Here is a 15169-nt window from a genome sequence, read left to right as displayed (position 1 = left end):
ATGCTTGGAACACTCACCTTGATAGTTCCTGTCTCCCTTCCTGCCCTCAGGGATTTGGTTATTCAACAAATACTTATTAAACTCTTGTAATATATGCCAGGCACTGCTCTAGGCAATGGGAACATAGTAGTGTACTGAAATCCTTGTCCTCCTAGAGGTTAATTCTAGCGGAGGAGGCAGGCAATAAAAATGGTAAATATATAAAATGTAAGAAATTGCAGGTACCAAGAAAAAGCAAAAGAAGCACAGAAGGAGAAAAGAAAAAAGGAGGTTTCAATTTTAGGTTGTGCAGCCAGGAATGGCCTCACTGAGAAGCTGGTTTCAAGGAAGGGCCTGAAGAAAGGGTGGTCCAAAGGCAAATGGAGATCTGGGGAAAGTGCTGTAGCTTGTGCAAAGGCCCTGAAGCAGTAACATACCTGGACTATTTGAGACACAGAAAAGAGGCTGAAATAGTTCCAGGGGCAGGAGTGAGATGAGTCCAAGGAGGTGAGATAAGAACCGTCGTGACTCTAGAGCTGGATTGAGCCTGTCCTCTTCTTGCAAGTAGTAGGTATGCAGTAAACATTCATTTGAATTACTAATTGATATGTAAATGTAGCAGGAAAAAATGGGGGGGGGGCAGGGCACCATTTTTTTTGGCTGCAGTAATTTCTGCATTCTAGACATGGTGACAGAATCAAAATCTTTATGGGAGGGGCGCCTGGGTGGCTCAGTCGGTTAAGGGTCCAACTTCGGCTCAGGTCATAAACTTGAGTTTCGTGAGTTCAAGCCCCGTGTCGGGCTCTGTGCTGCCGGCTCAGAGCCTGGAGCCTGCTTCGGATTTTGTGTCTCCCTCTCTTTCTGCTCCTCCCCTGCTCGCACTCTGTCTCTCTCTCTCAAAAATAAATACAGATTTTTTTAAAAAATAAAAAAAAAATCTTTATGGGAAAATAGTGGCATTGGAAAAAGATATTAGTCTGGGAAACCATTCTAATCTAGCAGCTGGCCACTGTGTTGTTCAAAGATGCTTTTCCTCAGAGTCTATGGCCCCTTTCATGTCCTTCACCAAGACCGGTTCCTTGCATCCTCCTGTCCCCTCAGTGTTATTTGCCATAGCACTGACCTAAATAGAAACTCCTTCCAAAGAGACCGCCCAAATTCCTATGCTCTATTTCACTCTAGACTCTCTTATCCTTTGGTTAGAGATGCGATTACATTAATAATAATACTCAATTTTACTGACTTCTGCTTTCACTTCCTTATTGACGACACTCTCATATTTATGTTTCTGATCTCCAAAGCCTGTCATGTAAGCGCTCAGAAGTCAATACATCAGCTATCATCACCCACAAGTGTGATTTTCCCACATTCTATAACCCTATGCCAGCTCTGTCTTCTCAGTGGTGAATTTAGAGCATATCACCACCTCTCCATCCCTGCTATAAACTTCCAGTGGCTGCACAGCTCACTTACAATAAAATCCAAACTTCTAACCATGTTGCAAGACCTGGTGTGATCTGACCCCTGCCTATTTCTTTCCTGTGCCCACTACTCTGGCACAACCTCGGTCTTCTTTTTTCTAACGTGCCATGTTCATTTCCACCTCAAGGACTTTGTACTTGCTGCACCTCTGCCTGAAATGCCCTCTTCCCAGATCTCAAAATGCCCAGCTCTTCTTGAATGTCAAGGCTTGTCTCATATGGGACTGCCCCACAGAGGCCTTCCTGTACTGCCCAAACTAAAGTACTTCCCGCCCCTTGTCACTTTCTGTCACTGTTACACTTTTTTTGCCTTACACTCTCACCGTCAAAATACAATCGTCATAAGGGTAGAGTCCCTATCTTGTTTACCACTATATCTTTAATACCTAGAACATTACCTGGCACATAATAATCAATAAGTGTTGTGAGCTCATGATTATGTGGTCATTACCCAGAAAGCTACATGTGCCTCATCACTACCACCAAGGTGGCCACCAACTATGTGAACACTGAGGCCTGTATCAAGGGAGGCAATAAAGTATGGTAGTCAGGACTCTGAGCTCCGGAGCCAGCCTGCCGGCTTGGGATCTGGCTCTGCAACTTAGCTGTGTGTTCTTGGGCAGGTGACCTTTGTGCCTCAGTTTCCAGCAATTAATGTTATCTTCCCTCACAAAGTGGCCGGGAGAATTAAATAATAAAATACAGCTAAAACACTTAGAACAGAGTTTAACATACTGTAAGCCTGCCAGAAAAAAGGAGTCATTATATTGTTATTATAGATTCTTTTCGTTGCAATAAAGGAAACAAAGTTAAGCCAGCTTAAGCAGCAAAGAGGAATTTATCATATAGTGACAGGGGTGCTTTACCAGAGTCTGAAGGCAGAAAGGCATCTAAGTCTCAGGAAGGATCTAGAATGAAAAGGTGGAAAGCCATCTGTAAGTGTTCTCCAACTGGCATGGTGGCTTTTCTCTGTAGCTCCCCTTTGGTCTTCTTCTTGCTGTGTGCCCAGGGCAACTTCCCTTCTCTGCAGTCTCTCACTATATAGCTCCTGAGTTTACGCATCCCAAAACAAGCCACTCTCAGGGTGTGACAGCCATTCCTTGTCGGTTGCAGACTTCAAGTGTTGATAATCAGATTGGCCCTCTTGAGTCTGATGTCCATCCTAGTCAATCAGCCAAGCCAGGCAAGGAGACCATGCAGTGTAAGCACAGCAGTTGGTGACCACTGCCATGGTTTCAAAGAAGGGGAAAATCTCCTGATCAAGGGACATGGCTGGCCCATGGGGTAGGCAGACATTTCAAAAGGAGTCTATGTCACAGATCTTCCCAAAGCTGCCAATTTAGAAGGTGCTGGGCCAGGTTTGGGATCTTAACAGTTGTGAACACAATGCCCCCTGCTTCTGCTTTTCGAGCAAGCCACACAGGCCTGTGCTCCCTGGTCTCACAGAGTCACTTTGGCTCTTTCCGGAGGACAGTCACCAGGCTACGGACCTATTTTCTTCATGTCCTCATCCCATCCCAGCACCAAACATCCAAACATTTCCTCCCTCATGACAGCCTCCAGCCTTCACGCAGATCAACTGAGGCAAACAGAAGACTGTGGGGTTGTCGCTACCCCCCCCCCACTTCCTTACACACTCTTTTGCTCTCCAACCCCTGCACAGCCTGTATTTTCACATCTAGAAAGGTTTCCACCCAAATCACTTAAAACCAAGGACACTCATGTTTTGACTGATGGCTTTTATTGCAGAACTCTAGGCAGGAGCAAGATGCACTAAGCAAGGGAGACTGTTCCGAACCCTTGGGAATGGAGGCACAGGTCAGGTTTATGCCCAGTCGCAGCACTCACAGCTGGGGTCAAAGACAAGCCCCACCTGGCAATTCTGCTGGTATGTGACTCCATTCACGTACTTTCTGTGCCAGAAGGCATTTCTGTTATTCACCACGGGGTAGAGGCCGTTGGCTTTGCCAGCACAGAACCCACTACCCACAGAACTGCCTCCAGAGCTGCTTCCGGAGGAGCTGCTCCCGCTTCCACTTCCGGTCCCACTTCCGCCGCTGGGAGGAGAGGTTATGGGCTCAACTGGCTTAGCAGGGCGGGTGCAACCCGAAATAGCACAAAGCAGATTAGTGGACCTGGAAGGGGCACCCAGATTGCCTTGAGGTGAGGAGACTAGTGGCCTTGAGGCGAAAGTCTGGAGGTGGAGTGCTGTTAGCTCAGGATCCCTGCCAGCGAGATCACATGATTACTCCATATTCAGGAATTAGGAAGAGCTATAATTTCAAGCCACTCCAGTTTTAAATTGAAAACGTTCTCTCTTCTTTATGATGTCAAAATCATTAAAAAAAAAAAAATCACTGAGCACCAGTATGTACCAAATACTTTCCTAGGATCTGGGTATATGTGGCAAGCCAATAACCTCTGGGAGAAAAGTCTGGAAAAAAATTAGGGACGTGGTATTTGTCCTGAAGTACAGACTAGAAACATGTGAGCAGTGCTGAAGGCTCTTGTTCAATCTCCAGGAGGGCTGAAAGAGACTATTAATGAGGGAGGGGTTCATAGAAAATAAATGCTTATATATTGAAAGTCAGCCTAATTTCTTGAGGCTTTCCTTTAAGATTTAGCCGACCTAGAAAACTCACCCAGGTAGGTCTGGCTTGCCATAAAAGCATAACATGGCTGACCTGGAAGTTCAAGGGTAGGGAAAGAATGCAGCACCTGTGTTTCAGCTGGGCAAGAGCAGTGAGGTGAAATGGGAAGTGACTCCCTGGACAGTGGGGGTGCGCAGATATTAGAGCTGCCTTTTGAGTTAGAGAAGGAGCATTTGTCTACCCTGGGCATCCTCCTGTTGTCACTTACTTGCACTCTGCAGTCCAAGGGCTTTCTTCAGGGTATTGATCAGGGGGAACTTGCCCTGGTTGCAGAAAGTGCCTGTGAAGTCATCAAGGTCTATGGCCCAGACCATGGCACCTCCAAAATTGTTCTCCTTAAGCCACTGAGCCTGCTTAAGGATAGAGGACAGCAGAGGTCATTTTACTTCCCTGGACTAAGGCTGGGCCCACAGCATGGCAGAGGGGCTGACCTTACCTTGATATCGAAGCTCTTGACATTATCATAGCCAACCCACTGGTTGCCCTGATAGGCATAAGGAACATCCTGAGGGGTGTCCCATGCCTGAGTGGCTCCATTTTTCAGGAAGGTACAGATCTTTAAAAAAAATCAAGAGATTCAAATCTTTTAAATGTGACTCCCACGAAAGAAAAAAATAGACACTTGTTTCCTTGTTTTGTTTTTCTCATGTCTCTAATTGGGCGATTTTTCTGTTTTCTAGTTATGGGTTGTTATTTGCAGTAAATAAGATCAAGTTGCTTTTGAAATACTCTCGTTATCCCTACTCTTAATGCTTAATTTTGGGAGCCCACATTAATATGAGAGATATAGTTCTTTCATTCCCTTAGGTGCTAATATAAATGACCTTAAATCTGCAGTCTGATGCTTGAATATTGCACATTATAAGTGCTCTTCGGGCGCCTGGGTGGCTTGGTCGATTAAGCGTCCAACTTCGGCTCAGGTCATGATCTTGAGGTTCATGAGTTTGAGCCCTGCATTTGGCTCTCTGCTGTCAGCACGGAACCCACTTTGGATCCTCTGTCCCCCTCCCTCTGTGACCCTAGCCCGCCTGTGCGTGCGCGCTCTCTCTCTCTCCAAAAACAAATAAACATTTTTTTAAAAACTCTAAAAAAAATAAGTGCTCTTCAGACTGGATTAGGTAAGTGAGTTGATTATTTAAACACTTGAAGCATTTAGAGTGATAGCTGTGTTTTAAGTAGATAAGTAGTGGACTGAATGAGCGGTTCAAGCTTTCTGCAGATTCTAGCCCTAAGGCTACCGTTCAGCACAGCCCATGGAATTCACAGAATTTCCATTGTACAGCCCAGTCTGCCTACCTCATAGTAGGCCCAGAACCCAGACTGCCCGGTAGAGGGCCCAGGAGGACCAGCACCAGAGGTGGGGGCACCAATGCCAGTGTTGGAGGGGTCACTCAGGATGAAGGTGTGGCCGTAGGTAGGGAATCCAACGATAAGCTTCTCAGCTGGGGCCCCATTTTCCTTCCAGTAGTTCATGACGTAATCCTGCAACGGCAGTGGGTTAGCCAGAGGCTCCACCCACCTGATGATCCAATGCTTAGTGACATTAGTCCACTGTTCTAACAGGCAAAATTGTACGATGTTAATAACGGATAGGTAATATTTCTTCAAAACATTTTGGTGAAATCATAGTTAACGGGATATGATCAGCCACTAAGGAGCATAGTTATCCAAGTGAGACATTTGCAGAATTTTCTTTGTCCCCGAATCTCCATGTGATTTACAGCCTCATCTCTGGTCTTCATGTGCATGAGTGCAGAGACTTACCACATTGAGGTAGGCGTTGCTGCCCTTGTCAGTAGGGTATTTGTACAGGGGGCTGTTCTCTGCAGTGTAGCCCTCCCAGGAGCCAGGGAGGTCATAGGTCATGACATGGAGGTAGTCTAGGTACCTGGGGTGGGGTAAGGGATTTAAAAACATTTCTGATGGTCATCTTCCACACATATGCAGGCAAGCGATACCACTTCCAAAGCCTCCTAAACAAGGTCCCTGAATAGCAAGTCAGACTAAGGACAAGTCTACCTTGCAAAAGAGAGCTACAGGAGTTTGAGGATAGGGTGAATCACTCACTGGGACAGCTGGGGGATCTCATAGCCAGACTGGATGTTGGAGATGCCAGCAGCTACTGCAGCAGTGACCATCAGCCTGGGCCTGTTGATCTGCTTGGCCTCCTGCTCAAAAGCTTCACGCATTTCCTATAGAATAAGCAAGCACTGTAGGTCATCTATGAATCTGATTTTAGCTCCTTGAATAATCATAATAGGTATGTTTGTATAATGCTTTTCTTTTTCAAGATGTTTCCATGTGTTTTATCTTACTTTTTAGTCTTTCAATATTCCGATAACGTACATAGTATTGATGATACCAGTCCATTTTAGTGGTATCTAAGATGAATAGAAATTAGACATTTTCACCGAAGTCCCACAGCAAGTTAGTAGCCAGGTCATGACCAGAATGCAGGTCCCAGATGACCAGTCAGAGCTCCACTTATATCACTATACTTTGAACTCACAGTTGCTGCAGGAACTTATATCCAGCTTTTAGCGGTATAGATGTTGCTTCCCTTCATCCAGTAAATGAACTACTTTGTAGGACTGACATCCCGTCAAATGAAACTCTGATTTGGCCAGTAAGGGAAGTGGCTACAGCCAGGTGATAGGTTCCCATTCAGCCCTAGCACCTTTATTTTGTATGACTCTAATCTCATTCGGAGGACTGGGTTCAGTTTTTATAACTGTGTTCTTAGGGTGTGCCAGAGTGTGTTCCATGGAAGGGTGGGTCTGAAAACTGTCGTGTGGTACTGGTTAAAGGAAGAAGGATATTTAAACTGGAAGAAGAGAAATTATAGGTGAGATGTTGTAGCTGTCTGCAAATATTGAACTGATAGATTACAGAAGGTGTTTTTTTCCTTGGTTACTTTAGTGGGTGGAGCTAGAACCAATGACTGGAAGTTATAAATTATGATTGGAGGCATGTTTCAGCTAAGAATAGAGATGTTCTTTCTGATCTCTTGAGCTGTTCAACAAATAAATAGATTGACTTTTCAACTAGTGAGTTACTTAATATTGAAGCCCTTGGAGGCTGGCTGATGATCTGCTGTATGGAATAGTATAGTAAGAATCTCTGCTTGCCTAGGTGGCTCAGTCAGTTGAACATCTATCTATTTGACTCTTGATTTTGGCTCAGGTCATAACCCCAGGGTTGTGGGATCGAGCCCCACGTTGGGGCTCCATGCTAGTGTGGAGTCTGCTTAAGATTCTCTCTCCCTCTGTCCCTCTTTCCTGCTATCATGTTCTCTCTTTCTCTCTCTAAAATAAATAAAATGAAAAAAAAGTTAAAAAAAGAAACTCTCTATTTTGAGAGGGTAAGTTTAAAAATTATCCTTGGATCTTCTTACTCCATTCACTTTTCCTTGGTGATCTCTTAATTATCTTCCTCTTCTGATGACTTCAATACAGTATATCAAGTCAGGTTCTTTGTCCTGAGCTCTAGATTGGTCTTCATTCAGTGACTACTGGGCATTCTTATAGGAGGTCCTATAGACTCCTCTCATTCTTCATGTCCAAAGACAAATTCATGAGTCCTCCTTGTTCCAAATCTACTCTTCTTGTATTTACATTTTAGTTAATAGGACAACAAGCCACTCCTTAAAGTCAGAAACTGGAAGCCCTCTCTTTTCCACTTTCAATCGGTGTCCAAATCCAATTGATTGTACCCTTGCATACTTGCCCTTTCTGTCCTCTGTTCGGTTCCCTTGGCATCTCTTGCTTGACTTACTGCAGTAGCCTAACTGTATCCCTGCCTTCCTACCTACTTTGAATTTGTCCTCCATGGTTAAGCCAAGAGTTGTCTTTCTAGAACACAAGTTTCATCCTATCTCTCCACTACTTTCAAAGCTGCCCCATAGCCTTGAGAGTAAAGTCCAAATTCCTTAACATAATGTACAAGTCCCACATGGTCTTATTCCTGTGCACGTGTGGCCTCACAATCGTCCCTCTGTCTTCATCTGTGCAGTCCCCATCTTTGCTTCGTTGCTAATACTAGTTGCTTTCAAGACTGAGCTCAAGCGTCCCTTTCTCTAGGAAACTCTTCCTGATCCTGCCCCAGAGCAGAATTAGGTTGCCTCTGTGCTGCTTGATCAAAGCATACTGTAATTGTTGGTTGTTTTCCAACCTTCCACCTCATTTCATGTTCCCTAAAGCCAAGGATTATCTTATTCTTATCTCCAACCTGACACCTCACCCAGTGTCTGGGACAGAGTGAGTAAGTGCTCAGTAAAAGCAGACAGTCTAGTAGTGTAATGGTTAGAAGCAGTGGGCTCTGTAGCCAGACCGCATGGGTAATTATGACACCTGCTAGGCGTGAGATATTAAGCAAGTTACCTAAACCTTAGTTTCCTCTGTAAAATACAGATTATGGTACTTATAGTATCTAGATCATAGAATAGATGTACAGGTGAAATGAGTTATAATTCTTAGAATAGTAGAATACAGTAGAATAGTGCCTGGCATGTAGCACACACGTTGTTGTTATCCTTATGAAAAGCTTCGAATGAAGGCATGCTATCTAAGAATCTTTGGGATGCGAAGATTCTGTCATTCTAAATTCCAGTTTAGATGCACTTGGGAACCACCGGATTATCATTGGAAGGAATAGGCTTTGAATCTTCTTGGGCTGGAGATTGCCACATCTCTCCTCACCTGCACCGGGACGGTGAAGAGATGCTTGTCCGCACAAGAGCCAGGGTACTCCCAATCAAAGTCCAGCCCATCAAACTCATACTGGCGCAGGAATTTGATGACTGAGGCAATGAAGTTCTGGTGGTTCTCAGGAGTGGGAACCATGGCAGTGAAGCTGCAGGAGACCCAAAGAACAAACTCAGGGTGAAGGAATGCCTTGGCGGTCCCAACACCTTGTAGTAAAATCAGACTTTTATATTTCTGCCTCAGAGCTCTTCACGGAGACCCACAGCCCAGATGTACGTATGCTTCTGGCTTTCTCCTGTCCTTTGTAATCAGTATTCTGCCAGCCATGGAATCTCAGCACTCCATTTATTTTGTGATCCACCCGGCTCTGAGCTTTCTCCTAGGTTGCGCTTGTTGCTTCGAACACATGGTTACCCAGCTCACTGTGTTCTCTCTCCAGATAGCCCCCCAAGTTCATATACCTTCAGAAATTGTTTATTTGCTGGCTTTCTCTTCTCTTCCCCCAGGAGGTAAATAGAAGTACTATAACACCCTTTGCAGGGGTTGTGTTTTTGAAATACTCTAAGAAGAGGTTGTTTTGCAATCTCCATAACTAAACCCCTGTGAATGGAATCTCAGAATATCCATCTAAATGTAAACATATAAAATAAATTGTGTTCTACCTTAATATTGCTATTCTGGTAGAGTAATTCATTCCAGTAGCCTGTTTGTTTAATGTGGATCCTTCATACCCTGTCTTAGATTGTGAAGTCTAAAGAAACACAGCTTGTTTTCAATAGCAAATGAACGCTAGGCTCTCCCACAGAGGACTTACGGGGCAGTTCCAAAGTTCCAGCCTCCGATGGCCAGGAGAGTTTTCAGCTGGCTATTCCTATAAAGCAAAGGATAGAAAAGAGAAACTTCAAGATCCATGAATCCTTCTATTTAAAATTACATCGCTTTACTATTGGGTCTGGTCATATACTTTGATGTTGCCTTGGTAAGATATTCTGTAGGATAATTTTCCTTCACTACTGAAGACTTTCTTTGTAAAAATTGTGTTGTTATTCAATACTTAGTATAATACTAAGTGAAATAAGTCAGTCAGAGAAAGACAAATGCCATATGATTTCAAACATGTGGAATTTAATCAACAAAACAAATAAACATAGAAAAAAGAGACAAGTAAAAAACCAGACTCATAACTATAGAGAATAAAATGGTGGTTGCCAGAGGGGATGTGGGGGGCTGGTGGGAAAGATGGGTGAAATAGGTAAAGGAGACCAAGAGTACACTGTATCATGATGAGCACTGAGTAATGTATAGAATTGTTGAATCATTATATTGCACACATGAAACCGATATAATTACGTTAATTATATTTCAACGACAAAAAAAAATTGCGTTGTTAATCATAAATGCACTCAAGGGATGTCTGGATGTCTCAGTCAGTTGAACATCTGACTTTGGCTCAGGTCATGATCTCACGGTTCATGGGTTCAAGCCCCACATTGGGCTCCATGCTGACAGTGTGGATGGAGCCTGTTTGGGATTCTCTCTCTCCCTCTCTCTCTGCCCCTCCCCTGCTTTTGCTCTTGCTCTCAAAAATAAACAGACATTAAAAAAAATAATAAATGCACTCTGAAATCTTTAGGGAAGTCCGAATTATGGGACTGGATTTTGTAAAATTAGGAATCGAATAGCAATAATATATATAAAACTTAAAAGCATAATTGAATCATATTCTATTCCATCAGATGACATATTGCTTGAGCTTAATTGCTTTCTCGGCCTCCAAGATAATGAATATAAATCAATTGCTTAAAGTTATGTTCACTTCCTGGAATAGCAGTTCTCAAACAGTTCATACAAGAATGGAGTGCAAGTGTCAGAATGGGAAAACATTAAAATTCTGAGTTTATAGCCTCTTTCTCAGAGATTCTGATTCGTTTGGATTGGGAGAGGGTTTGGCATATTTATCAGGTGCCCCATGTGATTTTGATTCACAGTCCATGGATCATACCTCAAGAAATACCACTCTAAAGGAGTTTATTTCCTGTTTATCATAACTTAAATTCTAGTAGCTACATTCAAGACAATACCACTACTGATTGTAGCAATGGCCTATAGCCTTATTTCTCCTAGAAATAGCTAAATTGAGCAAATCAGAAATTAGGAGGTACTAGGGTTATCGTTTCTTTGTTTTGTTTCATTTTTACACAAATAGAACTTTAAAACTACAGTAGACACTTCTGATTTTTTTCAGTTCAGTGATGTCTGATCTTCAGTATCTTCCACCTCCTGCTCTCTGATGTGAGTAGCTAAGATGGCTTGCAGTTTCTTGGGTCATAAAAAAAAAAGATATTGACAGGGAATCAAAGACACAGACCTGATATATTTTGAATACCTTCTAGAGAAGGCAATGTGTTATGTTATCTATATGTCTGCTACTTAAAGTATAGTTCCTGGACCAGAAGTATCAGCATCATCTGGGAGCTTGTTTGAAATGCAGAATCTTGGTCTCCACCTCAGTCTTGCTGTCTCTGAACTCATTTTAAGAAGATCCCACATGAGTTGTTTCCACATTAATGTTTGGGAAGAACTGACCTAGGAGATAACCAAATTAGATATCTCCCTCTCTCTTACTTGTTTTTCAGGCCGTTGAAAGCTTGATAGAAAGTCACATCATCCCATTCAGTGGTGGTGATCTCGTTGTTCCGCATCCCAGCAAAGGCATAGATCAGGTGAGTACAGAGGCAGCGGTCAATGTCATCAGGTTTGAAGCGCCCAGGCCTGGCTGTTACTGGGCCCAGTTAGTGAAGTAGCATGTCAGCTGGTAAGCAGAACTTGAAAGTGGTAAGAAGTGAAAACAATGACCTGATATAGGTGCCACTAAAATGTGCTGTGAATTTTGGCCCTGCCTCTGTTTCCCTCCCTTTGCCTCAATGCCTGATCTCTGTGTGGTGGTGCTGAATGTAAATACCCTTGCAGATGAGTTCAAAGATTCTAGTTTGGAAACTAGTGACTGACTTGGAGTTGGTTATTTTCCACTTCAACAGATTCATTTGGGGATCTTAAGCCTAAGAACCACTTATGAAAATATGTCTGGTAGTCCTGTGAAGCCCGGTGAATACCAATTTATAATGCCCGGTGGTCATGCTAAAGAGAATAGCAGTGACAGCCAATCCAAAACAACAGATTTTCTCAATGGCAAACCCATCTGTCTGTGAAGTAGACAGTAGTTCCCTTTCCCTCATGTGGCCTATCTCTTGATTTACTTAAAAAAATACATTAATCAACAATTGCATTATGAGTAATTTATAAAGATTTGTGGTTTATGGTAGGAAAAGGTAAAAGACAGAGTTCATGACTTACCTAGCTGAGCATTCAGCAGAAGGGCCAGACCTAGAGTGAAAGAAAACACATGTGCTCTGTACCAATTGTCTATATCCTGTAGAATCTAATTCTGAGGCCTTGGGTGCCGTCTTATGTGCCATAGGTTGTTATAGCCCAGTGACGCTTGTGGATTATGCCGAAGAGTAGGCTTTTCAGGGAAGGCACCAATAGATTGACACTTCCCTCCTCTTAGTCAAAAATGGCCACGGTGCTCTCTTCTTCCACCTTCCATGTCAGTAATAAATGTCACTGAATGCAGAGTTCAAAGTCTACTATCTATGGAAAATGTACTTACTGAAATTACCCAGAATGTACTGTACTCAATGAGTACACATCCATCCATGCTTCACCTCCCTGAACTGGGGAGTACAGCCTTCCATAGGCAAGGCTCTAAAGCAGTGAATTCAATATCTCCTGGAGCTTGGATTTTTTTTTAGAACCACCTTTTAGGAGCCCTTACGGTAAAAGAGAAGAACCATGAACTGTGAGGCAAGACTCCAGATGCCTCTCCCTGATTCCACCAGAGCACTTCGGACATCATTGAACTACAGTTTTTATTTAGAAAAGGTCCTGAAACTATAAAAAGTTTGTAAATCACAGCTCTAGAACAACTAATAAACTATGGCTATAGCTTGGCTCTAAGCAATTTACTCACTTAACCCCTTTAAACGACTGAATTTCTAGCTGACATTTTTATGATACATTAGCAACTCAGTAGGATAGTAGGGGAGAAAAGAGAAGTAACCCTCAAAACAGCAGAACAAAGATAACTTGCATAATTCTATCTCCGTTCCTACTAACTTTCATCCCTGGAAAAGTTAGACCAAGGACGCAAGCATGTAAATAAAAATAATAGCAATTAAAATGAGGCGGCGCAGGAAGATGAATGGAGAACAAGAAACCATTGATAAGGGATGAGAAAGTCAGACAAAGCATTGGAAGAAAACAAGCCTTTCTTTTAGGAGCATGCCCATGGTATCAATGAGGGTAGAAATGTTACTAGAGTCAACTGAAATTAAGAGAATATGATTTGTGTATGTCAGGATTCTCTTGGAAATTTAAAATGATGAAAGAAGAATGGAAGAGCCTAGGGGCGTAATGCGAAGGCTATCAGATCCAGAGAGAAGAAGAAATCAGGTAAGAGTAAGGCTCTGTCTCTGACTGGAGACTCACCTGTGAGGAGAATAAGCTTTGCCATGGCTGTCATTGGTACTGGTCTGGCAGAGAGAGCCTGGATTTGCTTTTTATACCATCTGAGTCCCAGGTTATCATGAGGGATTCCAAGTGGAGAGCAATGAACTCAGATGTGTATATAGCTAATCAGTAAATCAACAGATCTCCGCTCCTACAGACACTACACCTTAGACCTGCAACCTACGCTCCCCCACAGCCACCACTTTCTCTGCTCAGTAACAACAAAGCAATGCTATGACCCCTAATAAGGTGGTGGGGACCATCACAATGGAAACCACCAGCTTAATACCTTTTATGGCAGTTCCCAGGGCTGATAAGCATCTGGTTAAACATTCTGATTACGTTTTTGTGTTGTGGACATTTAGTGCCTGGCATCAAAGCATGTCTTTATTGAAAAGTAAATAATAAAAACCCTTAGAAGTTATTAGCTGTTTTAAAACCTTTTTTCCTCATGGAATTTTTCATGTATAATTTGTACAATCAGTACAAACTTTCCATCTTTAGGTGCTACTTTCTGAACATTTTACCCACACCTGTTCTTAGGAATGACTTTGTCATGACTATATGATAATTTTATCTAAGAAGGTATGGTTTCCAAAATGTCCCCTCTGAAGGTCAGCAAGAACTCACTAGTGTTCCATAGTTCCAAATTACATCCAGAAGATGTTAAAAAAAATATTTTGTGTTGCCGATGGGTAGAGATGACGGTGATGATATTGAAAGGAATCTCTTTTAATAGAAATATTAACAATTTGACTATGTCTAGAATTTTATGTTTGGAATTAATTCCAATCAACGTTTCTAAACATTATCCACTACCATTTATGACAGGATGGTCATAAATTTCCATTTTAGCCAAAATGGTCTATTTGTTGTCCCCAAACATGTCTTGTGTGCCTTTGCTTATACTGTCTCTCCACTCTTTGCCATAATGTCTTCTCCTTCTTCTCACTGCCTGCCCACTCTTCCAATTCTTCAAAGCCTAGCTCAGACCCTCTCTTTGAAGCTCAGTGATCTTGTCTTCCTCTGAAATATCTTAGGTACTCTAGTACATATTGTCTGTACCATGTATATGCTACTGTCTTGTACAATACCCGGAATGTAGTTGGTGGGCATATGGGTGCCCATCATGGGATATCAACACCTTAGCCCACTTACTGTGAATGCAGACTGGCTTCTCTATCACACTTAGAAACAAAATTGTACGTATTCACCCAACGATAATTCGGTCCTGAGTGCTTAGTTTCTCCTCGCAGGACCAGAGAAGGTCTAGTAGAAATGCTGCCATGGGGGTGTTGGTTGTGAAAATAATAATATCAACAAACACTATGTGCCAGAGATGGTTCTGCATGTTTATATCACTAAGAACTTATTTTTGCAAGCGACTAAAACAACTCTAACAAGCACAGATTGGTATATTGGAAAAATACGAAGAAGCTCACAGAATCAAAGGTAAGAATGTAGGGCTGCCTCAGAGAAGACAGAAATCAAGCCTTTCTTGGGGGAGTGGAGTGGGAGGAGGCCTTAGAATAAACCCTAATTTTATTTTTTATCTATGCATCATTCCACACAAGAACCAAAGTCCCGGGAGAAATAGTCTGTGTAGCTTTGAGCTTGTATCTGGCCCTTGATTAGGGAAAAAACAGGGCGCTTGGATTTAAATTTCCATCAGGAATGATCACAAAATGGAATTGTAAAAGAGTGGGGACAGTGAATACTGAGTGACTGAAAAATAATGAATGTTCATCAGAAGGTTCTACTTCATTATTTCATTTAGCCCATAAAA

The 15169-nt window shown here is 42.6% G+C and overlaps 1 protein-coding gene and 1 long non-coding RNA gene across 3 annotated transcripts in view; one reads left to right on the top strand and one right to left on the bottom strand.

Moving 5' to 3' along the window:
• Positions 1-3182: 3182 nt before the first annotated feature.
• CHIA (chitinase acidic) lies at positions 3183-13387 on the bottom strand. The gene is given in 12 exon segments (XM_015075864.3): positions 3183-3566; positions 4320-4461; positions 4548-4667; positions 5408-5593; positions 5876-5999; positions 6179-6303; positions 8809-8962; positions 9629-9685; positions 11440-11584; positions 11587-11639; positions 12165-12198; positions 13363-13387. Coding segments are annotated over 12 exon segments (1446 nt in total). The 3' UTR covers positions 3183-3285.
• Positions 3191-15169, top strand: part of LOC113599069 (uncharacterized) — a 32884-nt gene continuing 20905 nt past the window's right edge. The window contains exons 1-3 of one of the 2 annotated variants that reach the window (XR_008295131.1): positions 3191-3623; positions 11451-11537; positions 13233-13326. This is a non-coding gene — a long non-coding RNA (uncharacterized LOC113599069). Of the gene's footprint in view, positions 3624-11058; positions 11107-11450; positions 11538-13232; positions 13327-15169 lie in introns of those variants that run through there. The other variant, XR_003419793.2, reaches the window with a different exon arrangement.

Source organism: Acinonyx jubatus, chromosome C1 (genome assembly GCF_027475565.1).
Source record: "Acinonyx jubatus isolate Ajub_Pintada_27869175 chromosome C1, VMU_Ajub_asm_v1.0, whole genome shotgun sequence".
NCBI lineage: Eukaryota > Metazoa > Chordata > Mammalia > Carnivora > Felidae > Acinonyx > Acinonyx jubatus.
Note: the sequence above shows the minus strand (reverse complement) of the source record. Positions and strands in the feature narration are given on the sequence as shown.